This window comes from Stegastes partitus, unplaced genomic scaffold (genome assembly GCF_000690725.1).
Source record: "Stegastes partitus isolate 25-593 unplaced genomic scaffold, Stegastes_partitus-1.0.2 Scaffold1297, whole genome shotgun sequence".
Classification (NCBI taxonomy): domain Eukaryota; kingdom Metazoa; phylum Chordata; class Actinopteri; family Pomacentridae; genus Stegastes; species Stegastes partitus.
In genome coordinates this window covers 47,773-75,279 of record NW_007579028.1, presented here as the reverse complement: position 1 = coordinate 75,279, position 27,507 = coordinate 47,773, and the positions used below count along the sequence as shown (strand labels likewise).

At 39.6% G+C, this 27,507-nt stretch overlaps 1 protein-coding gene across 2 annotated transcripts in view; it reads right to left on the bottom strand.

Annotated features, from left to right (window-relative positions):
- rgs3a (regulator of G protein signaling 3a) overlaps positions 1 to 27,507 on the bottom strand; it is a 133,224-nt gene that overhangs the window by 75,386 nt on the left and 30,331 nt on the right. For both annotated transcript variants that reach the window (XM_008298239.1, XM_008298238.1), the window contains exons 9-10: positions 22,224 to 22,267; positions 2,677 to 2,811 (exon numbers count right to left, since the gene is read on the bottom strand). In XM_008298239.1, the coding sequence (XP_008296461.1) occupies positions 2,677 to 2,811; positions 22,224 to 22,267 (179 nt within the window). The remainder of the gene's footprint in view (positions 1 to 2,676; positions 2,812 to 22,223; positions 22,268 to 27,507) is intronic.

The window sequence follows — 27,507 nt, the reverse complement described above, 5'->3', positions numbered from 1 at the left end:
GCATACTGAATGCATGGGTAAATAAATACACATGAAAAGGATGAAAGCCTGCCGCCTTGTCCTGCTTCTGTGTCTCTTTCATGCGCTGATGAAATGAAGGCCTAATGTACAACAGGTGTGCCATCTACACACATGGCTATCTATCCATTTTAATCACCTTTCAGCTAAACTCAAATTAACTGGGTGGTGCTCCATTTGAACTGATGAAGTGAATGGACTGTCTCTGCTGCTCATTAAGAAAGTACAGAATATTAAATGCGGGAGGGAGTGTAAGGAATTAAAGAAGCAGGAAATGGGATGGTCGGATAAAATCTAAACCAAAAATTGCACTTTACGGACAGAAAAATATTAAGCCCTCAGTGCTCCAGAGTACGTGGATTTATGTATTTGGTCTAAACTTATATCAGACTGGCACTCTCCACAAAAATTTCCCCAAATAGCAATTAAAGAACCTGACAAGAGGAGGGAGGGGAAAAAAAGCCCATTTTGAGCAGATTTCCCTGGGTAGTGCTTGAAATGACCAAACTGGGCCATGGTAATATCAGTCACAGCTCCCCAGCAGCCGCCCTCTTAATCAGGGCAGTCGAGGCCCAGTAAGCACTTAAAGATCAGTTACAGTGCATCCTTAAGCAGTCTGCACCGCCGTCGTGCTGCATTAAAAGTAGAGGAGGTCGATTAAAATACGTCTCGTTTGTTTTATTTCAGTGCTTCCAAAAAGTGCACCATTTCAGTAAAGGAGGAAACTCAACCGTTTATAGGGCACTCCTTGAAATACTTGGAAAATTAAAACTTCAATCGTAGAGTGTTATTGAAGGATATTTCAAGATATTTTTTACTTTTGTGACTTAAAAAAAAAAAAAAAAAAGTTGCAAATCAAGATTAATAAAGTTCCCATATATGGGCAATTTTACCATATATGGACAATTTAGAATCACCAATTAACCGCAACATGTTTTTGGACCTTGTGGGAGGAAGCCGGAGAACCCGAAGACAACCCACGCTGCACGGGGAGAACATGCAAACTCCACACAGAAAGATCCTGGGTGTCCTCATCGGGATGTGAACCGACGACCTACTTGCTGTGAGGCAATGATGCTAACCACTGATCCCAAAACACAACCAGTAACAAAGTATTTACAAAGTGTTTGGCAAGTTCATTTAGTAACATTTTTCTTGGGGTAGTTTTTTTTTGGCACCAATCAAAGTGGAGTTCAACGCAAACCAGTAACAAAGCATTTATAAAACGCCTGGAACATTTGTTTAGTGACATTTCTTCTAAGGTAATGATATTGGCACTAACATAAAAACTTAATCAAAGTGCACATGGTTCTTCAACCTCAAGGAGAGGCACAGGGTGGACATATTGGACGTCCAAGGAAGTTACCAAATATGGTCACTTGCCCCATAAAGGGTTAAAGTGGCTAGAAGTAATAAAAATTCACCAAATGGCTGTTAAATGTGAAAGAGGTCGCTCACAATAATGAATCTACAGCGACTCATCACTTAAATCTGCAGCTCACTTTAGAACATTTTACTGTCTTTCAGCTCATTGTTTTGCTATTCAAGCCAAACTTTATTGCTTTTCAACAAACAGGACAAAGTTACTAGACAGCTACTTGGTGAACACAATGGTGCATTTAACAGCTAAAGACATTTCTTTATACGAGTTAGTTGAGACCAAAACAAAGCTGAAAGTAGGTCGACCTGGATTCAGCAAAAACAATTAATTTTACTCCATATCTGTGGATGTGTAAATGAGTCACTGTCTGCTAACACATTGTCAATTTAACAGGTGATAATATGTCAGGGTGACACCCCAAAACTTATAGGTGCAAATGCCTCGAACAGCAAGTCGCTGGTTCGAATCCCACCAGGTGAATATTTGCTGTTTCTATCCCTCTCCACTACCAGTATAAAATAATGAGATAACAATGCCCCCAAACAATCTTTAAAAGATTATTAGCAATATGCCATTGTTGGGTCCAATTTGTTTTTAATGCAAAGGTTAAATAAATAAAATAAAATCAGATCTCAGGTCGTTAATTAGGTCACAAAAGCATAAATTCAACAGATTTCAAGGAAAACTGTAGCCAGAAACAAAAACAGTGAGCTGGAAGCTGAGCATGAACATCAGAATGTCAATGAAAACACAAAACAAAGCAGTTGCAGAGCAGCTTCTTATCTAAATGCGTGATTTTTTTTGTATTTTTTATGCATCACCAGTCATCATGCCACAGGTCAGCTGGCACAGTGAGAAAACACCTGAAACAGCTCAGTTACGTGTATTGTGGTTTCTAAAAACCATCACACGAATGCAACATCTACTCCACTCACACCTAATGAACAGAGTCAAGCAGAAACTTTAATCTGACACTAACTAAAGCAGTGACACCAACTATTCAAATGCAGCCAAGATAAAAAAGGCGGCATTAAATCTCCCCAGAGAAAAGTAAGAACTACTGTAAGTGGAAAATCATTAGTGTGAGCTGCTAGGAAAGTGTTTTATGTTACTAACTGGGTGTGTGTGTGCTTGGTGGGAGCATCTGTGATGAGAGGGAGGGGAGTGGAGGGTGGGGGTGTACGCACAAATATATGCATTCCCATGTGCTCGTGTGTTTACCGATTGGTCTTTGGACTCAAATGAAAGCGCTAGGTGTGCGTGTCCATGCGTCGTACCTGTTCGAAATGCGGAACGGGAGGCTCCCTCCTGTGAAGCTGGAGCTGCTTGTCGATGTTGTCCTTCAGGCACTGACACACGCGGCGCTTCTGGTCTGCCGAATAGGCTTCCAGGCTGAGCAGGCAGTCACACTTCTACAGACCGAGAGAGAGAGAGAGAGAGAGAGAGAGAGAGAGAGGGAGAGATGAGCAAAAGGGGTGGAGGAAAAGATAGCCAGCAATTAGGCATCTCCTGTCAGAGAAATAAAAGGAGGAGCAGTGTCTCCTGATCTTTGGAAAGTGAAAGGCTTGGAGATGGTTATTGCACAAGAGAACAAATTAGAGGATCACAATGTAAAAATATGAGAGAAAAATGAATGAAAGGCAAGTGTTTTTATTCTTGCCTTATTGGAGCTCTTTAATGAGACCTTAAGAGAGCTACCAGTGTGCCTCTGTGTGTGATGACAGAGCAGCGAGCGCCTTCAGAAAAAAAAAAAGGATAATGACTAATAAGGGAGCTTAATTCATTGCGAGTATCAAAGGTGTCATTCCCTTCTGTGTGTGTACAAGCATGTGTCACAGCGTTCACAAAGCATTTGAACTTCACATTGATGTGTTATCTGAACTTCACCAAACAGTGTGAAGCGGCACAGATCCTCCCCCAGTAGGTGAAAAAAGTGCTGCTTTAGTGAAATTAAATAATCGCCAGTTCCCACGTTGGGCAGAATTTGATATGCTGACAAAAGTGATTGTGTAGCCAGTGTCAGGATAGCGCTCCTAAAAAAAAACAAAAGTACAAATCGATAGATCCCTGGGAAATATAGACGTCCTCAAATTTATTCATACCCTTCCATTAAAGAAAAGGCAAAATTCACTATAGTCACTCAAGTAACTATCCATCCATCCATTATCTATACACCCCTTAATCCTCACTAGGGTCGTGGGGGGGCTGGAGTCTATCCCAGCTGACTATCACAGGGCTACACTTAGAGACAGACAACAAGCACACTCACATTCACACCTATGGACAATTTAGAATCACCAGTTAACCTCAACATGTTTTTGGACTGTGTGGGAGGAAGCCGGAGAACCCGGAGAGAACCCACGCTGCACGGGGAGAACATGCAAACTCCACGCAGAAAGAGGGTGTCCTCATCGGGACGCGAACCGGCGACCTTCTAGTTGTGAGGCAACGGTGCTAACCACCGCTCCACCTTGCAAACTTTCAAATACTAGAAGCTGGAAAAAGTAATAATAAATAAAAATTTGCTAAATTATAATTTAGTGAAATAAGACATTGCTTTTGAGTTGTGGTTGAAAAGAATAATCAAAAAAACAAACAAACAAACAAAACTGTTAAGGACAAATTAGAGCACTTTGCTGATGAGCAGTGGGCCAAAACACCTGTCAACAGGTGCAGAAGTCTGACTGAGAGTTACAGAAAACACTTGATTGCAGTGATTGGCTCAAAGGGTTGTTCAACTAAATATTAGTTTCTGGGTCCTATCATGCTTGTTTGCTTATTATTTATTGATTGTTTTTTTTTTACATATATTTCTGTTGAACCACAATTCAAAAGCAATGTCATGATTTTCATTAAACTTTTTTTATTCCTACTTTTCTCAATTTCACCTTATTTCAGCGACATCTGTTGTTTTCCTTCTTTAATGGGAGACTATGAATAAATTTGAGGACGCCCGTATGTGAGAATGAGTATTTGACAACCAGTGCTTAATTGGTAAAGAGCTGGCAAAGCTTGGTCAAATAACTTTTCACTCAAGACGACATAAACACCCCCTGGGCCATCCCAGAGACATCCAGAAACTGCGATCTGCGTCTGATCTCCGTGATGTCTAGATTACATTTTTAATGGATTAATGGGCCCATTTGTTTTTGGCCATGATTCCAGCAATGTACTTTTGAGAAAAGACAGATCCCAAAAGAAAAAAAAGAAAAAAGAAAAACGGAGGAGAGTTTATGAGAGCACAAGACGTAGAGGGGGAGAACAGTTTGTGTCAGTTAGTGTCATTTTAAGGGTCTTCCTGGGCTGGGGGTTGGTTTAGATTAGTGTTTTGCGTAAATGCAGATGACTCCTTATTTTATGTGCGCACACTTTTATGCAGTAATGTATGTACACGCTGCAAGTAATGTACATTTTGAGTGAATTGTGTGCAATGTAAAGTCATGTACGGCACATTTCTGATTTGAAAATCCACATCAGTAATTACCTAAATAGCTTTTCATACTGAAACCTAAACATATGGTTCTCCATCCACCACCTGCTAAATCACTATTGGGTCATTTGTGCACCCATATACACTCAATTCAGCTCCTCCCAATAACCTTTGCTGTTATATTATCACTGAGGCATAAACATTCGAACACAGGCCACCGTTATTCTTTATTTTTCTGATAAACAATGTGGAATCTCTTGTGAAGATTTACATTTTCCCCCCTCCCTCACTGTAATTTCCATCTACCTCAGCTGCTCTGTTTCTGGCTGAGAAAAGAAAATAAACATTTGTGTCTTGACATTTTTGGGCACGAGTCAGGCTATAAATAGCATTTTTTCCATTTTGTGCGAGTCTTCAGAGATTGACTGAGGTCCTCGGGGCTTTTCCTGTCGCTCACTGCCCCGGTCAACGGTGAATCATGATGCTAGTTTATTTGCCTGTTTCCGAGCTGCGCGGGCTATTTCATGTCTAACTGTGTCGCTATCACTCGCGCTGTCTCATTCGATGCCGCTCAATATCCTGTTGAAGATGGGGATGCTGCTGTTGGAAGGGGTTCAGCGGCGCAAAGTGTTTGGAGGTTAAAGCTATGTGATTGTTAGCGATGCTGATGCAACCTGCATTAACGGGAGCAGGGCTGAGGATGGATGTACAGATGTACTGCACACGAGGCACAGCTGTGTAATAATGTACTAAATATAGAAAAACAGAGAACAAGTGGGAACTAAAAGGAGAAAACAAGGTGCAGTGGGGGACAAAAAAATAGACATCTGTATTCAAAAAATGAGAAATAAAAGGACAGAAAGGTCAGATAGGAAAGGCATTAATAATATGGAGCCTAACTGTTTTCAATTGAACCAGGAGATGATGAAATAGGGGCTTTTTCAGAGGAGACAGGAATCAATGTTGATGTTCTCTGACATCCATCATTTTGACTGAATCTTAGTCTAGCAGGGCACGACAAAGGCCAGCACACACACAGGCCAATTTTAATGTAAATAACTGGCCTTTATGGAAACCTACATGATACTGCAGTCAGTAAAATAAATAAATCAGATTTTTATGTTATTTTGTCATTATTTATCATGTAAATAAATAATTAATGGAATGTCCTCATTATTACTTGGTATTAGCTGCACTGTAAAAAAAATAAATTAAAAAAAAGGGGAAAAAATACTTTTTTCTTTCAACTATCTACATGTTTTTACAGATTTTCCATAACTTAGAGATACTAACTAGTAAATTCAAATGAAAACTATTTATTTACATGCTTATCGTAAAAAAAAAATAATTTAAAAATCAACAAAAAAAAATCCCAAAAAGCAGGCCAAAACAGTAAAAAATGTTCATCAAAAATCTGTATTTTCTATATTTTTTTAAATAAATGATCATTTCTTCTTTTGCAATCTTTAACTATATATTAAACTATTTTTGCTGCATTCATAAAATATTGGTAATATTGGAAAATCACAGGAAAAAATGACTAATTTACTAATGTAAAAACAGACAAAAATTGCAAATATTGTCCAAATCAAAAATGTGTATTTTTAAAAATAGTGGTTTCTTTTTAAAAACCATAAAATTACAGTTTTACTATGTGTAAATCAACTAAAAAAAAATAGAATTATTGCACATATATTTGCCATTATTTTTACTGCTTTTTAACGCTACAGTATTCTATTATTAGTGGATTGTATGTAACATAAAGTAATGTACATATATTTTCTGGCACCCTTGCTGGCAGATTTTTAAGTTTTGGTTTTTTACTGATATATTTTTTAGAATGACTAACTTGACTAACTGACACTGCTTCATTTCATGGTTCTGCAAAGCAGACTCGTCTGGCAGCACCTCACAATCAACCTGCACTAGGGGGGAGAAAAGCACCCTGACATGTTTGTGTTTCTTTAAACCAGCCACAATCATCTTGGACAAAGCAAATGATGTGGCAACTCCGTGCCCTGAAAAATTGCGATGGGGGGAATTGTTTTGGTGGAACATTTGCATGCAGAGAGGTGAGCATTGTGATTAAAAGTGGCGCCTTACAGCAGGGCTGCCTTACTGCGTGATCCAAATCCTCAGAAAACTTTGAACTTTGCTGTTTAGCAGGGTTGCCAGCCCAGAGGTAGTTGTTGCTGTTTCCTGAAATGAAGGGGATTTTGAAAACGGTAGCGCACAGAGGAGGAGAAAGCTACTTAAAATGCAGAACCAATGGCAGGCTTATGGCTGCAATCTATATCCAGTGAGTTAGTCTAATGGTAATGGCAGCTGGTAAAGCCAGAAATCTAACACACACACACACACACAAAGAGACACAACTGGATTTAACTGACTTGATTCATAATTGGATATGTGACGCTCTAGTGTCCGATTAACATAAGATTTCTCTGTTTCTCTGTTTTCCATGTCCTTTTAGTAAGAGTCAATAATTATTTGGGATGAGTCGAAAACTAAAAACAAAACAAAAGCTCAAGCCTTCCCGAAAACACTGCCTCATATGGCCAAGTCTTTCCAGGCAACTCCCTGCTGTCCCACATTAGATAAAACACATCTGTGTAAAACAGCTCAGGGTCCCAGAGGCAGGCATGCACCTGCATCCGTGCACACATCATCATGCTTCATAATCTGCACGCCGCACAGCAGTTTTAACTCTTTCTATAAATACGATCTTACTGTAGCTACAAATTTAGAAGATATAATAGATTTTAAACAACAAAAACAAAAAGGCAACCAGCTGGGACGGTGAGTCACGGTGATGCACAGGTCTCAGAGCTGCAGGAGGGCTTACATCCCTAATCTGTCAAAAGGAGGAAGTGTACGTGTTTACACAATCGTAGTTATGTAAATATGAGGCACGCGATGCATATTATGCTCTGAACCACTTACTGGCATGATGCACATTTTGCCTCGGAGTCATCTTATTGTGAGTAATACATCATACAGTAGTAGGAGTGGTGTGTTTCCTTTTGCATCGCATCTTTAAAAAGGCACCGTGCTCTGTTAGCAGCATGATTTATTCGTCTCCAGCTTTCAATTGCAGCAATCAATTTGATAGTTTATTTTTGGTATGCCATTATTACAGACTGTGCTTGTTTAAGCGTGCATTATTGCATCTATCTGGGTATGTTTTCCTGACAGCGACTCGTACATCATCGCATTACATCAGTTAAAATAATCAATCACGCCAGTAAACTGTTGACAGACGATCACGGATTATGTGTTTAAGGCAGGAATCGGCTGGAGGTTTCAGTGCAATCTATCTCGCAGCTGTCTATGAGTTCAAACCACATCTACTTTACTTTTTGTGATTCTGTATTTTTTGTTAGGGTTAACGAAAAAATACCAATGAAATACTCATGTTGGGGCTTCGTCGCCGTCACCATCTGGACTGTTCTAAATCTGAAGAAAATCCACTGGAATCTCCCTGATTCTGTGAAAGCAGGTCTTTGGGGATGTTCATGTTGCTTCTTGGCACTGAACAGCATCCAGTCAGTGACCCAGGCTGCAGAAACAACAAGCTACTGTTTTCCAAGACAAGAAGCGGAGCCAGTTTGTAAATGAAGCCCGTATTAATGGAATAATTGAGAAACTATTTATCTTATTCCTGGAATGATTACCAAAAGAATCATATTTGCTAAAATAGCTAAAGGTTCCCCTATTCTAAGCCCTACATTAGCTCACCCCCCCTCCTCCCGTTTATAAATCCACCCCCTTCAAGAGACAAGCCTAAGAGCTAATGAAACAAAATTCAATGAATGGCCACTGGCCTGTCGTGGAGTGGCTAAAAATACAGGCAGCATTTCCCCTTAATCAGACTGATTAAAGTGCTCCCTGGTTGAAGCCCTCCCCCTGAGCCATCTGGCAGATGAGTTTTCAGTGTGTCACTGGACTGCTGTCAACACGGCTCACCTAAACCGCCTCAGAACAGGTTAGCGTGGTTTCACTGATACCGAATGTCAGCAGACTTCTTTTTTTTTTCTCCCCCACACAGCCTTGTGTAATGACCCACTTCATAAGTTTTGTTTTTAATGTGGCAAAGCTCACATATGCATCGCGAAAGCTTAGGGGCACTGTTCAACATTTGGGAAAATGCTAATTTGTTGTCGCTGGCGGATTTGTTTCTCTGTGCAAAATGCAATGCCGCAGCCAGAAGTCAATTAGGAGCTGCGTCCTCCTGCTTCCACACTTTATGCTTAGCTAAGCTAAGCAACTGCAGCTTCTTTATGAGCACACATATATGAGAGTGGAATCAATCTTCTTGTGTGTTGCTCAGCGAGAATGGAGGATTTCCAACGTATTCAGGCCGCATCCGAACCTGATAGCAGTCAAGATGTCTGACAACGTGGTGTTTGTTTGTTTTTAGGTGATCATGTTTAACCTGGAATGTCCTCTGCTAGTCCCCAGATCATCCACACCCTTTATCCCAACTCCAGCTCGATCTCAGTTCATCTCTGTATTGTGAGAGAACACAATGAGAGCAGTTACGGCTCATTTTTGAAAGTAGACGGCCGGAAAAAGAACCAATGACTAATGCATTAAAGAAAGAGGGATGCATTCAATCTAAGATGCACACCGCAGAAGAGTGCAGTCATCACCAAAATGAATACACATATCCTCAATACGACACTGGTAATCTGTATAAGGCAATAAAAAGGGTCTAAATGAAGACATAATGCAACCAATCACATTTTCCATTACGGGATAATGATAATGTTAGTGAGAATAATGCGGTGAGTGCTCTGTTTTGCTAATATTGTAACTCCCTAAAATGACTTTTTAGATTTGTATCAAAAAAAAAAACCCACAGTTGCTGGGATGATGAAATATAAAATGATATTACATCAGCTATCATATCCAGCCCCGTTCCTCAGAGATTAAGTCCCTACACACTGTCACACCAAGCGACGTCACACCCGATTAGTCAGAGCTCATAGTCTGGTGCTGAACATAGTATCGTGACTCACTCCGTCACAACTGAGTTAGTTACAGTTCAACTCCCAGCACGTCATTGTCCCATTGTTCAATATTTCATAGTCGCGCTTAATGACGCACAGTCTGCTATCGTCAGTAATCTTATCTCTGCATACTTCATTGAAAACCTTAATCTCCTTTACCATCTCTCTGCAGTGGCCTTCAGGGTTTCTCTTGTAAGTCATTGAGGGCTTGTAAGTGCAGCATTTAATAGGTTTATGGCTGCCAAATAAGTGACATGTAAACAAGAGCTAATGATGCTTAAGCCGCCTGCTAACTCTTGGCACTGAATATCCTCATAAACATCACTTGACATCACTTTCACTAGATCTGAAAGCAATTTATACCCTTTTTTTTCTATGGTCTCTATCATCTACACTTTATTTGCTTTTGCAGCCTCTTTGGATTGCGCCTCATTTTTCTGGGGGATAGTTGGTTTTCTATTTCGGTTCAGGCTGAAATGTCCTAATATCAGATTGGCACATAAATAAGTACAGATGTCTGCAGTTCCCAGAGGAGGAAACCTGCTGACTTTGGTGAACCTGTGACTTTTTTAACTAGTGCACCCGTGAGTTTTTAAGTTTGAATTCTGAGTCAGATGCCTCGGCGACTATTGGACGGATTGCCATAAAACTTGGCAGAGAGTTTCTCTTTTCATATAAGGATGTTTAGCAAATGCTAGCATGCTAAGCCACAAACTACGTAAAAGATGGATGTGTTAAGGATGTGATAAGTGTTTTGACCTTGCATTCCTTCTAATGGTCAGCAGGGGGCGACTTCTGTGGTTGCAAAAAGGAGTCAGATTGTATAGAGGCCTGTAGATAAAACATCCTGACTTCTTACTTCATTTGTTACCACAGTTAACACTTTCCTGATGTGTTTCTGGACTCAGTTGGTAGTTTTAAGTCTTCTTCCTGCAGTATAATGTCTGTTTTGTAAATTATGGTCCTGTTTGGATTAAAATATATCAGAGTAAAAGAAGGGTATGTTTTAGGTTGTGGCGACCTTGTGATTCTTAAGTTGCTACTGTATGGGAGTGCATAATGTCCATAGGTTAGATCCACCCTGCACTCATCACGTCCAGTTTAAAAAAATCAAGCCAAAATATCACATTCGAAACTCCAAAATGGGCAACAAACTATGGCTACATCCAACTTTTAGGTTTTAAGCTTTATACAAACTTAACATCAGCATGCTAGTACAGTCATTGTGAGTATATCAGCATTTAGCTCAAAGCACTGCTATACCTAAGGTGGACACCATAAAAGCATACCAACAGTTGTACAGCATAGTGAAATCTAAGACAAAAACTGCTAAAAACCTGGTTTAGAGCAAGTTGGAGTTTTTGGAGGCTTCTTGGACTTCCAGTCTCTGTGATGCTCCAACACAACAGACTTTTGCTTCTTGCTTAATAATACACGTTGCCTCAAATTGAACAACAGAGCACTGCTAATAGGGCGAACTGACTGCACACATGAACAAATGCATGTTCAATATCCACACAGAAGTTAAGGGTAGATGTAGTCTCTGGGTCTGAAATGTGATGTCGGTATAAACTGCCTCAAACCTGTATATTCTCTCTCATGGTCAGCAGGGGGCGACTCCAACAGTTAAGTCAGATTGTATAGTGATCTATAAGTATATGATCCTACTTCTCATCTGACTTGTTACCTCAGCAAACATTGTCCTAATGAGTTTATGGTCTAAATCACTAGTTTCAACTCCTCTTCAATACATTTATTAAATCATTGTCGCATTTGGAGTAAAATAAACAGGAGTGAAAGTACGTCCCATTACGGTAATGGAGTAACCGGCAATCAGCAAATTCCGTGCGTAACTAAATGCATGGTTAATATTCCGCATAAAAATTAAAGCATAGAATGCTATTTCCTCCGGACTCGGTGGCTTTCCCACACTCTTTCATCTATTTCTAGTTTGTTTGTCTGGTTTTAGGCTCAGAGCTCTTCTGTGGGTTGCACAGACAAAGCTGCCATGAATAGAGCATGTAAACTGGAGTCCTTGGCCCGAGGCCCTTTCTGAAACCACCAGGGAGGATGATAAGCACATGACAGGGCCAACAGGACATTTTTTAAAGTCAAGTACTGTTTAGAAAAAGTTTTCTCCCTCATTTTTTTGTCTCTCTTTTTTTTTTTAGCAACAGTAGTGTTGCATATTTCTTTCGTCATGACCATAGCCAGTCACTGAGTTCATTGAAGATTTGGTCTTTTCATATGACTGTATTAGATGTGCTTGTATTGCGTAGACATTAATGCACTATAGTGGATAACATTAGCATTCAGGCCAGTGCACAGGTTTTTTTTTTCTTTTTTTACATTTAAATTTAAATGTAACATTTGCATTCGATGGCCATGTGTCTGATAGTTGTTGTGAAAACCTTTTTAAGTTTAAATACCGTTAGTCTGTACATACCAATGACAATAAAGAAAAAATGAATTATTAATTTGGAAATTACTTCTGCACTCTTTCCCATAAAAGTCAATGAATAATTCAGATGTGGATTACTACTTGCCCTGAACCTGATAGAACTGGGAGATAAACCACAATTTAGTACAGCTCAGGAGAACACTTTGTCCTTGTCATAGATCTCAATGCAATCATTTCACTAAGATGGAGGTCCTAACGTGATTATATTTAGATGTATAGCTGCAAAGTCCTGCCAATTTAAGCTGGCATATTAAATCAGCAAAAAGCAAAGCACCCTTTAAGTTGTGGCTCAGCTTGAGGCAAGAGGGCACACCTCAGTTCAATTAGACCCTTGAGAGACTGGTCCTGCCCCGGCCCTGTTATGGATAGCTACCATAAAGTAGGTATTTTGCTGACAAGAGCCCCTGGGTGCATATCAGTCACTCGCTGCCTTCAGACTGCAAGTGACAGCCTGTATGTCATTCAGTCAATGATGCGCCTTAAAGTAAATAAATGCATACATAGATGCACAAAACAGCAAACCGTTCTGTATATTCTGATGCACATTGCGAAAAAAAAAGCAACTAGGAGACGTTTTCTTAGTCATGGACGAAGCATTAAAGAGGGACTCTTCACTTGAGGTAATCTAATCAAAATCGTCACATTTTACTGTGTCCATAAACGTCACATGGACGTCAGCCTCTGCATAATAAACCAAGAACACTATGACCTTTTACTGTACAGACCTCTTGCAAAAAGTACTATTTGTATGCACAGCACAGTCCTGTGTTAGCCTGATGACAGAGCTCCCTTGCTGTTCCACAGCCTACACGCAAGCCATCACACTGTGATTTCACCTAGTTTGGCAGGGCATCTGTTTATCTCATCTCTCCTCAATCAACACATCTCTACGCTGCTACAAGTGTACAAATGATAATGTCTAAACCAATGCCTGGAAACTCAATTTGTAATGTGATTTGCATGCATGGTTCAAGAGTGAAATTGTAACGAAGAAGCACAAAACTGACACGCAGTATAAATGTATGCAGACTATTAAGATGAGGTGAGTAGTTTCAGTCCGTCTTACTGCTGTGCTTTGGAAACTGAATATTATTCATGATTTTTTTTGTCATTAGTGAGGACTGCATTGCATTGCAATTCGATCCTAATGGCAATTTCAGGGTAATAGTGGTAAATCAGTGACCATATGCTTAATGGAATCCTCATCTTTCCCTTGTATAAAACCTCACACACACACATTAGCACCCATTACGAGGGCTGCATTTAGAAAACAAGTGTTGGTAAAATAAAACACTGTATCATCTACCTTACAATGCAGCTATTCAAAAAAATGTGACTTATCATCGTCACTTGAGCACCACATAGCCCGCTGAAAAAAATCAAAGTCAATTAAAGTCCTACGGCTGCTCTCCTCGAGTCTACACAAACATTTTCTGTTATCACATATAACCTTGAAATGTATTTAGCCCGACTCATAATAAGGGAATTGTTCCCGATCGTCATGCTGCTTCATGTGAAAAGTTACAGCTTGATTAGGAAGACAACTCTAAACCACTATAAAATCGTCTGTAGATTTTTCTTTCTTTCTTGGCTGTAGCTCTTACATAAATGCATCTCAAGGTACACTGTGAGACAAGTCTCTAAACCTTTTCGAACGTACTCTGAGACTTACATCTCCATTGTCAGACAGAAGGTGCTGCTGAAGAGAGCCCGACTCCCTGACGAACCTCTTCTTAGGCCCAACTCGGTCGGATAGGTTGCCCATGTTCGCTCTGCGATGACCCCGACGGACTCGGCTGATCAACAATCTCGTACACTGCCCGTCGTTCCTCTATGTTTTTACGTTTATCTAACGCAACGCTTTCTTGCTTTCTCTCTTCCTGCGTCACTGACACACTTACGCACACCCAACAGACACTTGGGTTTCCAGAGACACAATTGCACCCCGCCTGTCCCCTCCATGCACACACACACACACACACATGCAGGCACACACACATTTCTTTCACGTTTAAATCTGGGTTAGATCAGTCCTGTTTTGAGCAAGCGCTAAATTAGGATGACCTCTAGTTATGGAGGAGAAGGGCAGGGAGTAGACGAAAGGAGCTGTGGCAGTGTCAGAGATAAAGAGTTTGAGAAGACTGATGTCGTACAATCGATTCAAACTTATCTGACAAAAATTACATCCCTTTACAATTAAGCTGTAATCTCATTTATGATTTGGGGCGGGAAAAAAACACACTTTCTGCTCAAAAGGTCTGACCATGACGCAGCAAGAAATGCTTCTGATAGGAGGTGGACAGCAGGACTTTCTCCCAGGAGACCGTGGTCCTGTCCAGAAGCATTATTTTTCGGTTTCATACTCTGTGTGGTTCTACTTGGATAAATGTAGGAAAATACCAAGGTCTGGGTTAAAATGCCACCTTTTTGCAACAAGTTTGAAGTTTCCTCTGCTTTATCTGGGTTACCGGGGTGACAAGTCCCGCCCCACCTAACATGTGATTGGTTGGTCGAAAAGGAGCAACAGTAAAGCAATAAAATACGTGGTAAGGATGCAAAACTCATTTGTGATTTGCAACAAACAGACTTATTTCAGGAGAAAATGAAGAGTTCATTTGCAAAAACAGATAACTCCATCTGCAAGGTGGAGCAGTGGTTAGTACCGTTGCCTCGCAGCAAGAAGGTCGCCAGTTCGCATCCCGGTGAGGACACCCGGGATCTTTCTGCGTAGAGCTTGCATGTTCTCCCCGTGCAGCGTGGGTTCTCTCCGGGTTCTCCGGCTTCCTCCCACAGTCCAAAAACATGTTGAGGTTAATTGGTGATTCTAAATTGTCCGTAGGTGTGAATGTGAGTGTGCTTGGTTGTCTGTGTGTAGCCCTGTGATAGACTGGTGACCTGTCCAGGGTGTCCCTTGTCGTGCTCTAGTTCAGCTGGGATAGACTCCAGCTACCCTAGTGAGCATTAGGCGGTGTATAGATGATGGATGGATGGATAACTCCATCTTCACAAACCTTCAGAAAACCCACCTTTCCATCGTCTACCTGAGACAATATCAATCAAGCTTAAGTTATGTCATTTCTATTGAGTCAAATCCACTCAGCTTCAGTTGGATTGATATTATCTCAAGCAAACAACAAAAAATAAGTTTTCTGAAAGTTATCTGTTTTTGCAAATGAGCTCTTCAAGATGTATTTGAGAACGCAGTTTAACTGTATTGGATCTGGGGCTGAATTGTTCACAGTTTCATTAGAAACGAGAGAAGTTATTTCACCTCAACTTATGCATGCATATTATTCTAAAGCTGAATGTTTTAAATCCCACATCTGTCTTGTCTCATCATGTCTTTGCATTGATGGTACCACATGATATCTGTTGAGGAGCTCTGATGCATGATGAGTGAGTCATCTTTGTTTTCCTATTTGTGCATATGTTAATGTATTTGCATACATTTGTTTAGCATAGATGTGAGGGTTTCCTCGTGTTTTTTTTGTGATGAATAGGTGCAGAAAGCAGCACTGTAGAAATAAAATGTTTCGCATATCCGGCCTCTGAGCTATAACAATAAATGATAACGTGCTAAAGTGTTTCAAGACAGAATCGGTTCGGTGCAAATGAAATGAACTCCAATATCTTGCGCATAACACACTTACAACAGTATATCTGCACAGAAAAAGAAAAGCCATCAAGCCAAATACAAACAGAATCAGTGGCTCCTGGTCCTATTCATTATGCATGTCTGTAATATTTGCTGTAGTTGTAACAAGGCCACGGTGTATCTATTAACAACAAGTGGACAACAAGTCTTCCTGGCAAATGCAATGTTTAACTAAAAACATGAGCAATGAGTAGGTGTCCTAAATGTCTCTCCCTCTCTTTCTCAGCCCTTGTGTGTGTGCATACGTGACCTTTGTACAGACCGAACTGAAAGAGCAATTCAATTAGAGACCATCACATTACACACATCTTTCGTTCGAGTAAACACAACGAAACACACACACAAGGAGCAGCAATAGCGAGGCTCACTTCTCTGTGTGCTTTGATCAGCAGAGCTCAATATTCTACCTATTTAAGGCTTCTGTAGAAGTTTTCTTTCAGTCTAATTTGATATCATTTCGTCTCTCCTTCTCTTTCACAGACCGGTGCGCCCCACCGAAGGGCCCAGAAGGTCAACCACTCTGTCACCACTTAGAGATAAATGGCCGCTGTGGTAGTTTCGAAGCTGCTGATGTTTGACTTTGAGTGTACCTGAATTACAGACGTGACTGGAGGAGAACAGAGTGCCTTTATTGATTATATGATCAGCATATTTTTGCTGCAATATAGCATCGAAAGCAAAGCAGCTTATGATAACAGAATGTCTTTCTTTCAGTCTTTCTGACAGCGCCTGTAGAGAGAACTGTACGCTGTGTTTCCTCGTGGCTACTGTTTGCTCCCCGAGCTATGAAATGAACTGCTGACAGGTGCATCAACTATAATAGATGACTACAGATTTTGTTGTTGTTGTGTCGGTGTGTACGCGCATGTGTGTGATCGGTGAGTCTGACAGCACGTCTGAGAGGGGGGTAGAGAGGAAGCTGACCCGAGTAAATCTTGACAACTACAAGCAAACACAGAATCACTTTGCTGTTCTTCTGTCCGTCTTGTTGTCCAACATCTGCCATATACTGTTTACTGCGCTAGTTGGGTATTTTGAGGGGAGGGGGGTTGTTTTAGCTGACTGTTCAAATCAAGAAATAAAAAGCAAAAGGTGTCAAATTGCGCCCGGCTGGTAAAATCTGGATCTGCAAATATCAGACTTTAAGTTCAGACGTCGCTCTGGAGCACCAGCATCTCAGACCAAAACAAACAAAGTGCATCAGCCACACCTTCCCCATTATTTCATTTACAAGCAGAGAGGTTGTGTACACGAGAATCAACAAAAGAGCCACAACCATTAGCCCATGCTGGCACCACAGGCTGCACTGAAGGCTCAAAACGAGTCAACTCCAGCAACATTATCTTCACGTGTCTCTTCTTCACGTTAAACATATAGAGAGCAGATGAGAATAGACAGTGCAGCGAAACACCAGTAAAGATTCACAGTACGCTAAAATGCAAAGAGTGCACATATATTCTGCAAATAACTGATAAAATACTGATCTTCTGTTTTCTTTTTTAGTAATTCTTGGGGATTTTTTCTGCACTGATACAAGCGGAGGTCATTCTCGGCCTCCTTACAAACACGAGGAAGACCAACAGTTTCAAAGGGAGGGACTCACATCCACATGTTCCCGAACCGGAAAACAGAGCGTCTCAGATCAGTCAAGACACCCACAGAGGGAAGTGTGACGTCATTTTCTCCTAAAGGCAACCATTACTCTGCTAAATCTCTCCATAGCAAATAGCTGTGCACAGCCGCATTAACGCCGTATTAACGCTCAAGATCTCGAATAGAAAACCTGCCCGAAGGAACAAACAGATAAAACCAGATAAGAATTACACAATATAATCAATTCATTAAGAAATAATACAACACTGAAATATGATAATTAAAGCCATTACGATGCAAAAGCTGACACCTTTTGAATCTGACGTATAAGTTCCAGAATCTGCCTTTAACTAACTCAAACTTCCTCTCCTTCTCGCATGCTGTCTTGCATAAGAGTTTCTATTTATATATGTTGCCTAATTGGATAGACTGAATAATATTGGAGCCTTTCTCTTTCTTCTTTTCCAGCCTGTGGGATAGATATCAGGCCTCTCTCATTCTGCCTGGAATTTAAGGGAGGGAGGGGGGAAAAAAAGAGGCCCTTTAAAAGATTCATAAGCTGCTAATGAAGTTACGCAGCACATTTCAAAGCAAAAAATAGCGTAACAGTGTGTGTGTGCGTTGGTGTGTGTGTGTGTGTGTGTGTGTGTGTGTGTTGGGTGAGGGGGGGCGGTGTTATATATTTGCGCAGTAAAAAGATTAACCACGGGAGCAGACGTTTACAGCCCAAACAAATTGCAGACGAGTCACAGTGGCTGGATGGATTTAAAAAAGGAAAATAGTTCAGCTGTCTCTTCAGCTTATATTTTAAGCCAGTTCTGAGACCTTCAACCTTCAGTGTGTGTGTGCAGTCTTGAAAAGCTGCAATTCAAAAAAAAAAGAAGAAGAAGAAGAAGAAAGTAAACCTCTAAAGTTTAACTTCAGCTAATATGAGGCTTCAGCAGGCCGAGTTAGAAGGTGGGTTTAGACTCAATGTACACATGGGCATGTGAACATTAAGTTAAGACAGAAAAATCTCTCCTTTAACCCTATTCAGGACTTTTGGGTTCTTTTGGAGCCCAGGCCATTTGGTTTAGGTGACAGGTATTGTCATGTGAATGTTTGTCGCAGCTGAATCATTAATTACTTCCTGGTTGTGCTGAGGAGTGCCGAATTTTTGGTTTTTCACACAAGTTAGTTTGAGCAAACAGTTTATTTTGGACAATTTTTTAAATGAAACATGTGGATAAAGTGACAGATGGCTCAAAAACTTTCGCAATGTTAAAAATCCTACAATTCTTTGTGTTTTTACAGTGTTTGGTTTTGATAAATGGTACAATTTTGTTGATTTAAAAACAATCAATCAAAGAATACACCGTGCCTTTCAACCTTGTCGATGGGTTGAACCTTATTCAAGACTTTAAGGTTCTTTTGGACCCCAGGCCATTTGGTTTTGCTAACAGGTATTGTCATTTTTTTATTTCTGAAGATTTGTTTTTTTTTATATTTGTCATGCATTTGGAACCAAAAATACATCAACTTATAAGAAAGTCTATAATAAATACCAACAAATATTTTTCACATGTTCTTTCTTGGGGTCCAGTTGACCCCAAAAGACCTTCAACGTATGGCAACATGAAAGTCCTGAATAGGGTTAAAGAACTTTTTTTTTACACTGTTTTGTGCTTTTTTTTCTTCATAACACTTTCATCATGAGTTGGGTTTTTATTTTAGATCTGGTTTATTGTTGTCAAAATCCTTATTTTTCTCTCTTAGCAGACTAGAACACATTTAGGTCTCATTTTTAACCAGCACTGACCACTTGTTGGCTTAAATGGTGCAACAATTTACATTATTTACTTCAAAATTCAGACCAAGTAGGGTGTAAGTTACTCCATCTGCATCCATTGTTTCAGTGTGTTAGTCACATTCACTTAACATCTGATAGCTTCTAATTCTCTTCTCGTTTTCTAGTTGTGGCTACCAGTTGTGAATAGCAATCATTCCATAATGTAATGTTTTTTTCCCCTCAATTGTTTGCTCTAATTGATTTATTTGATTCACGGAGTTTCCCTGTGTAATACAATATGACCTAATTGTGTGAAGTTTCCTGAGATGACTCCGAATTGGTGCTAAATGAATGAAAAAGGAATTGAACTGAATTGATTTAAGCGACAAAACAAAGCTCCTGACGTCATCTCTGACTTTTCTAGTTATTTATAAGTGTGGCTGCATGCAGATGTTTAAAAGTTGATTCGATTTGGCGAAGGGCTCAAAAGGAGTCGTGTATCGGCGCCACACAGCAACACGTTCCCGCTAAGAACCACGAGTCTGCATGGCTATTTCAGAAAGCTGCTTTTACCGACTTGAGCGCTGTGAAGAACGCTTTTATGCTCTCCCAGACGACACGTTTGAAATCAGGATTAATCTGCTGGAGGTGATTGCGGTAATGTTTCCAGACACAAAGCACAGTGGAAAAGTCCTCCGCAGATTTGCATAATGCGATGTTGGTTCGTTACAGTCGGATACGAACAGCAGCGTGAGATGGTGGTAGGAAGTGATGAGTGGAGGCGCTGATGTATGGCAACATTAAAAAGGGATGATGAAAGTGTCGTCTAATTTCTGCACATATTTCAAACTTAAAAAAAATAAAAAAAAATGCAATCAAGGCATGGCAGAGAGTGGAGAAGGAAGAGTGAAGAAAAGAGGAGAGGATGAGCCACCTCCTGCTAATACAGTCTTTAACAACAGGAGATCCTCCAGGACGAAGACTGAACAACATCCAAACAGGTTGCAAAACTATCAGATCCTAAGAAGAACTGTCAGATAACAACTTCCTTGTTTCTGTCTACTGCTCAGCAGCTTTCCTTCTCCCTCCTCCTGCTCTGCTTGAGTGCAAATTATTAGGTTTATTATAATCTAAGAGCGTCTGTCTAAACATTGTAATGAGTACTGGGAGGACAGACAGAAATGTGGAATCCCACAGATATGATTTTAAACTAATTAGCAGCGATGGAGTAAGAAATCCAACAAAAATGAAGGAGAAAAAAAAGTGTTTTTTTTTGTCAATCTGCTGAAACAATGAGAAATATTTGCCTTTTATGTGTCATTTTTATTTCATTTATAACTCTGCTTGACCTTTTATCTTAAAGTGACAGCTGGAGAGGTGCAGGAGGGAATTTTTTTTTTTCACAGTAGCTCGAATTAACAACAAAACAAATCACAATCTACAGTCAGATATATTCAGACCCTTCCATGAAACAAAAGGCAAATTTCACAACAGTCACTCAAATAACTAGAAACTGAAAAAACAATAATAAATAAAAATTTGCTAAATTATAATTTAGTGAAGTAAGACATCGCTTTTGAATTGTAGTTGAAAAGAATAATTAAAAAACAAACAAACAAAACTGTCCAGGTTCAAATTAGAGCACTTTGCTGATGAGCAGTGAAATCCAAACACCTGTCAACAGGTGCAGAAGTCTGATGGAGAGTTACAGAAAACACCTGATTGCAGTGATTGGCTCAAAGGGTTGTTCAACAAAATATTAGTTTATGGGTCCCATCATGCTTGTTTGCTTGTTTGTTGTTGTTGTTTTAATATTTCTGATGAACCACAATTCCAAAGCAATGTCATGATTTTCATTAAATTTATTATTACTTTTGTCAATTTCAACTTATTTCAGTGAGAGATGCTCTTTTACTTCTTTAATGGGAGGATATGAATAAATATGAAGACAACTGTAAAACGACAGCTGCATCATATTTATGTGTTTTGAAAATCAGCTCGATGAGTGAAGATGTTGTTTACGTCAGGACATTTGTCTGCTCAGGACATTCTATGACATTGTGGTGCGATGCAGTTGTCTGCTGGGGAGCAGGGAGCACAGACAGGGACGGAAAAGAGGCTAAACAGACTGCTGAGGAGGGCCGGTTCTGTCCTGGACTGCTCCCTGGACTCCATAGAGGAGGTGGGTGAGAGGATGCAAAGCTCACATCCATCATGGACAACCCCTCTCACTGGAGAATGTGGGGGCTTTAAGTAGCTCCTACAGCAGCAGACATCCTCTCTGCAAGAAGGAGCTACCACAGGTCATTCCTCCCAACTCCAGTACGACTTTACAACATCAGCATCACCAGCTGACATTGACCAAACTGATAAAATTGACAGTTTATGGTCATGAATTCATTTTTGTACTGTAGTTTTGCACAATCTGTTTTTCTTTTTCAATGTAGATACGGTTATTACTAATTACTGTCGTTTTCTTGTACTTTCTTTCTATATTTTTGGATGCTGCTGTGGCGTGTAAATGTCGCCCAATAAAAAATGATTCTGTTCTATTATCGTGACTTGTCTGATGATGCAACAGCTGCTAATTAAACACACATAAAAGTGTGCGTTCATTGTGTTTCCGGTTGTGCAATAAATATAAAAAATTCTTGTGTTGCATGTGTGAAAGAGGCAGGCCTGAGATGGAGTCACATCTGAGAAAGCCACACGGAGAAAAGACATTTTCATTAGCGTGTTCTGCTAATCCTTGTGTCTTCCCTGTAATGTGATTTCCACCGGAGTCAATTGCCCCTCCGGCTCACAAGACGAAATAGGCTGTTCACATTAGACCCTCCTTTATCCTCTTTCTTTTTCCCTTTTTTTCTTTTTTTTCTCCCCCTTTCCAACACTCTCAGTCTCTTACCTCCGTCATGTGAATAAGGTAGAATCTCAGTTCTTCGGCGTAATCTGCAAAACAAAATAAAGAAGAAGTTAATCTCAAGTCTTTCTTTTGCGTCATCTTTAACCAGCTGCCCCTTTGTTTTTTATTTTAACTCACTCCAGTGCTTCTGGTACATAAAGCAGCATTTGTTGATTTCCGATTATGATTTTGCCAAAATGCTTCCACTGATGGAAAGCTTTTACTGTAGGTCAGCCCTAAAGACGTCCTCCCATAATTCACTGTTGAAGCGTTCTGTGTGAGACAGGCCCGGGGGTCTGGAGTCAAGATAAATGGTTTTAATCGAGTGTGCGCGCACACTCAAACACAGCCACAAAGTCCATACATTGGGCTGATGTTTCCTTCTGTATTTTATTTCACATAAGTACACACACACATGACAACACATCCATCCATTTACGTCCAAGGAGCTCAGTTTGGTTAGATGGTGTCTTGGAGAATTTGGATTCCAATCTTAAGTCTTCCTTTGTTATTAATGACCTAATTTGCAAGAAACTAAGAAAAATTTTCACTAAATATTATTTATTAAGGGGTCATAACTTAGATCATCTCTGTGTGTGTGTGGTTTAATCTGATTTGAATTTGATTTGATTTTGATTCCAATGCTGCTGATGACGTCACCTTTTACTAAATGAGGCTCCCCCTCTTGAAATCAGTGAAAACAGTGCAACACAAAAACATGAAAACAACTGAGGTTTTCTATGTAAAATAGCCTTTGGTAGAAAATAGATTGATAAAAGGTGTTTTAAAGGTCTTTGTAACTGAGGTTCCCACTCCACAAGGATGATTAAGCGAAGCACAATGATCAGATCTAGCTGACTCATGTTTACACAACTCAAGTGTTTATTTCACTTCCAGGGACACGTAGGAATTCATTCTCTACATCTGCATAACCCAGCTCGTGTTTTGTCACAAACTTACACACAAGTGCAAGAATGAGGATTCAGACAGTAACTAATGCTGTCGACCCAATCCTAGTGAGCTCAACACGCTCCTAACCTTAACATTAAGGTTAAGGTTCAACTTTCAGCACCTCGCAGTTTGAGGCCATGTTTCAGGATTTAATTAAGATAAAAGCCTGAAATGTTCATCCATCCATCCATTATCTATACACCACTTAATCCTCACCAGTCTATCACAGGGCTACACTTAGAGACAGACAATCAAGCACACTCACATTCACACCTACGGACAATTTAGAATCACCAATTAACCTCAACATGTTTTTGGACCTTGTGGGAGGAAGCCGGAGAACCTGGAGAGAACCCACGTTGCACGGGGAGAACATGTAAATGCCACGCAGAAGGATCCCGGGTGTCCTCATGCGAACCAGCGACATTCTTGCTGTGAGGCAACGATGCTAACCACCGATATTGTGAATCAACATAATATCAGAAAATATTATCTGCTTTTTGGTTAATGTGTGCTCAAATAGGGACTTTTCATGACACCTTTATGTGTTTTTCATATTTCAACGCCTCATAATCAATTTGATCTACTTGTCCAACTTTGCAGATCCCGGATCAATGGCATGATAAATTAAAAAAAATAAAATAAAATTATCTTATCTCAAAAAGTATTTGCTACATCAAGCTTCAATTTTACACATATCTTTAGAAATATTTATTTTTGATGCCATTTTTTTTTTAAATCAGACAAATCAGAGATGGTGCAGCAGAAACTGTTCGAAAAATGTAATGATTTGAGGTGAGAAGAGCCTTCCAACAAGATGAGGCAGAATATTAATATATAGCTCTTAGGGATGCATATGAATCCAGACACAACAGCTCTGAATAGTGATGGCAGACAGCAACATCCCACTGCAGCTGAAGTGCACAAAGATCTCCTCAAGTGTCGCTGAATTACATTAATGTCTCCACAAGGTTTGTAAACTAAAGGAATACACATCAAGAGGAGTAAGACCGGTTCCTCTTTAAAGCTGCTGTGTTCTGATAGGAGCAGCAGGACCCATGTGAAGCATTGAACCAGTTTCTGAAATATATGTCGTCTTTTTGCAACCAGCAAACAGCAGAGGTCAGTGTTGGATGTCTTAAAACCAACAGAGTGCTGTTGTGCAGCAGAGTGCTGCAAGATCAGGCTGGTGGGTTCATAAAATCATGTAAAAAAACGGAGTAACTTACATATTTAAGTGTCTTTGGATTAAAGAATTATGCTCTCGGCCAACAAAACGATCCTACTTTCAGTACTTCTAATAAAACACTTGATATTTTCTAATCTTTTTCTGAATTTTTGAAAAGTTTGTTGTTTTAAATCTTAAATTTAAGTAGATTCTCCGGATAGCAGTGACCTCCTGGTATGTTAAAGGTGTTGTAGTTTCACAATTCACTGTCACGTGTTCTCATTCGTCCACTAAACAAACAAGAAAACACCCTTCTTCATGCAGTGCCAACATACTTTCTTGCTGGTTTCAACGTTTTGGAGCAGGAGATCTCTGAAGGTTTTGCTTCATGTAGAGCAAAGGTGAGACTCTTATCAGGCTTTTTTATTCTAAAGCTAATAGTTGGATTGACACGTGCTAATTTTGGCTTTATGTGCGTTTTTTTTTTCACCACTCTCATTGTTTCCCACGCTCCTCAGCCTTCTATTGGGGTAATAGGAACACAGGAAAGCCCCTTTATTGAACTTGTCCTGTGTCATTACATGCACGCACACACACACGCCAAACACGCCCTCGCTGAAACAAACACAATCCCCCGGCGCCTCTTTCCTGAGTGACGCTGCCGAAGCGAAATAACAATGACAGGCAGCAGGGCGGAGATGTGTGTGTCAGTGTGCATGTGTCCTCTCAAGAAAAACACACAGAGAGACATGCGAAGCTGACCGAGGCTCAGCCGTGGAGATGGCTGGATGTTTGGGTGCAGGTGGGAGGTTTAGAGGAGACCTGTGGTGTCTGTGGGGAGGACAGTGCAGCTCAGGTCACCATGTATCTGGATCAAGTGTTTTAAATTCAGACATGCATGTGCTAGAGTGTTTATTGGATGTTTATCCTAGCACAAGTCTTCTCCACTGCAACTTTGGCTGCAAAAAAAGGTGATTTTTTAATTTAAGTTGCAGGGTTGCAAATAAAAAACTAAAATTAATGTTCAGTATTTTGCACTTCTTTTGGTTATAATTAGACAAAGAGCATGAAGGTAGTCACACTGATCCTACAGTCTGACTCAGCAGTCACGTTTTCAAAGCACAAATGTAAAAAATGCTGAACTTTGCTCAACTCGTAGCTTATAAATATGTAAGCACAGACGTAGTCATGTGGAAACTGTGTCTCTACAACATCTCCCAGCTGGCTCTGACAAAAACGTCATAAAAACTAAATGAAAAGTAGGATACTGTTGAGTTTGGTTTAGTTTATTAGAATCCCAATTAGCACCAGCATAAGCATTGACTATTCTTCCTGGGGTTTCACACACATACACACAACACCACAAACACAACAAACATAACAGCTCATCTCATTAACTTTACAGTTAAGTAATAAGGTAGAGAAACATGTTGTCATTCAGTACAACAGACATTAAATCATACTCAGAATTATAAATCCATTATTATCAATGAATTTTTGAAAAACAAAGATTAAAAAGACGGACAAGATGATCATTTAAACGTTTTACTGGAGTCTTATTTATGGATTTGAATGTAGCAGCTCTTTTTTCTTCCACGACAGAAGCTAATTTCAGTGCAATGTTGTAAATAAGTAAATAAATAATCCAATGTGAAAACTAATGAAAAACTACAAAATTCTGGCAGCAGTTGTTCCAGATAACATTTGTTAAAAAACAGTGGAATACTGTAAAGTTCAAAAACTGTAAAAGAAAATAAAAAATAAAAAATAATGAATAAAATAAATTATGAAAATATTAGCAAATATCTGTTAAAAAATAAACAATAATAATAAATAAATATTATTTGTTGATTTATATACTGTAAAACAATGTAATTTTACTTAACATAGTAAAAGAATGAATGACTGTTAGCTGTCTTTTTTTATTTACCTGCTGAGCAATTAATGAAGGTTTTTTTAAATTATTTTTATGTTATAAAAATACAGATTTTGTGATAAATGTTTTACCATTTTCAATCCTTGTACATAGTTCTTCTTCCCAATAACAACATATGTCAGTAAAATGCTATTTTTTGCTAAATTAAATGCGATTTTTTATTTTTTATTTTTTTAAATAGTGAAATGTTGTGTCAAGCTGGTAAAATAACAAATTACCGTTTTTAAAAGTACATATTTTTGTGATGTGGACATTTTTTTTTTTTTTACAGTTTTGGTCAGATGTTTCAGGTTTAACATGTAAGTCAACTTTTTTTTCTGTGATTTAACTTGATATTGTCTGTAATTTAACAAAACAGGGGGAAAAATCTCTAAAATGACATCAAAGTGTTCAAAAGATGACAGTTAAAAACTGTTAAAAATGATAAACTTTTTAAAGTGTATCATACTCATAAGTTGTTGTTGTTGTTGTTGTTGTTGTTGTTGTTTATGTTGGTGTTCCTCTGAGGGGCAAAGTAACAGGTTTGTGGACTTCATGCATCCAGAGACGCAATAAAAAAGTAAACAAGAAAGTCCCGCACACAATAAACCAGAAAACCAGACAGGTTTGCATATAATAAAGGTAATTAAATTAATGTGACTGAAACTAATGTACATTTATTGTTAAAACACAAACAGTGAAGTCGTTCAGCACAACACTCAGCAGCATTAACATTAATTTACATACATTTAAAAGCTGCCTCTGGGTAATCTGATTGATCCGACACCACAACAGTCCCACCAGTGGGTCAGTCATTACAGACTTGTTTGGTTTTGTCTCTCTCTCTTGTTACAGACATACCTAAGCTAATTAGGGTATAACAAAAAATGGAAATGGAAACATTAAGGGGCTCTTTTCGCCTACAGCAGAGCAACAGCGGTGCAGATTATAGCTAAAACCGAAACCTACGAGGGGCGGGTTTCCTCCACAGCAGGTCGGGATCGTCCCTCAACTGGGAAATTCAAACCTATTAATCACTTAAAGCGCCGCTGATTTGCACCCAATACATAATTTAAATCACACTAAAGCAATCACTCTCTCCTAACAGCAACTATTCCATCATCTTGTTCTGCTAATTAGCCTTACAAGCATCACTCAGCCGTCTCACACACTTAAACTTATTCAGGGTTGCGTCCTGCTCTAGTATAATAATCTACTGACCAGATGCAGCCAGCTAGAGCAGAGTCCCACCC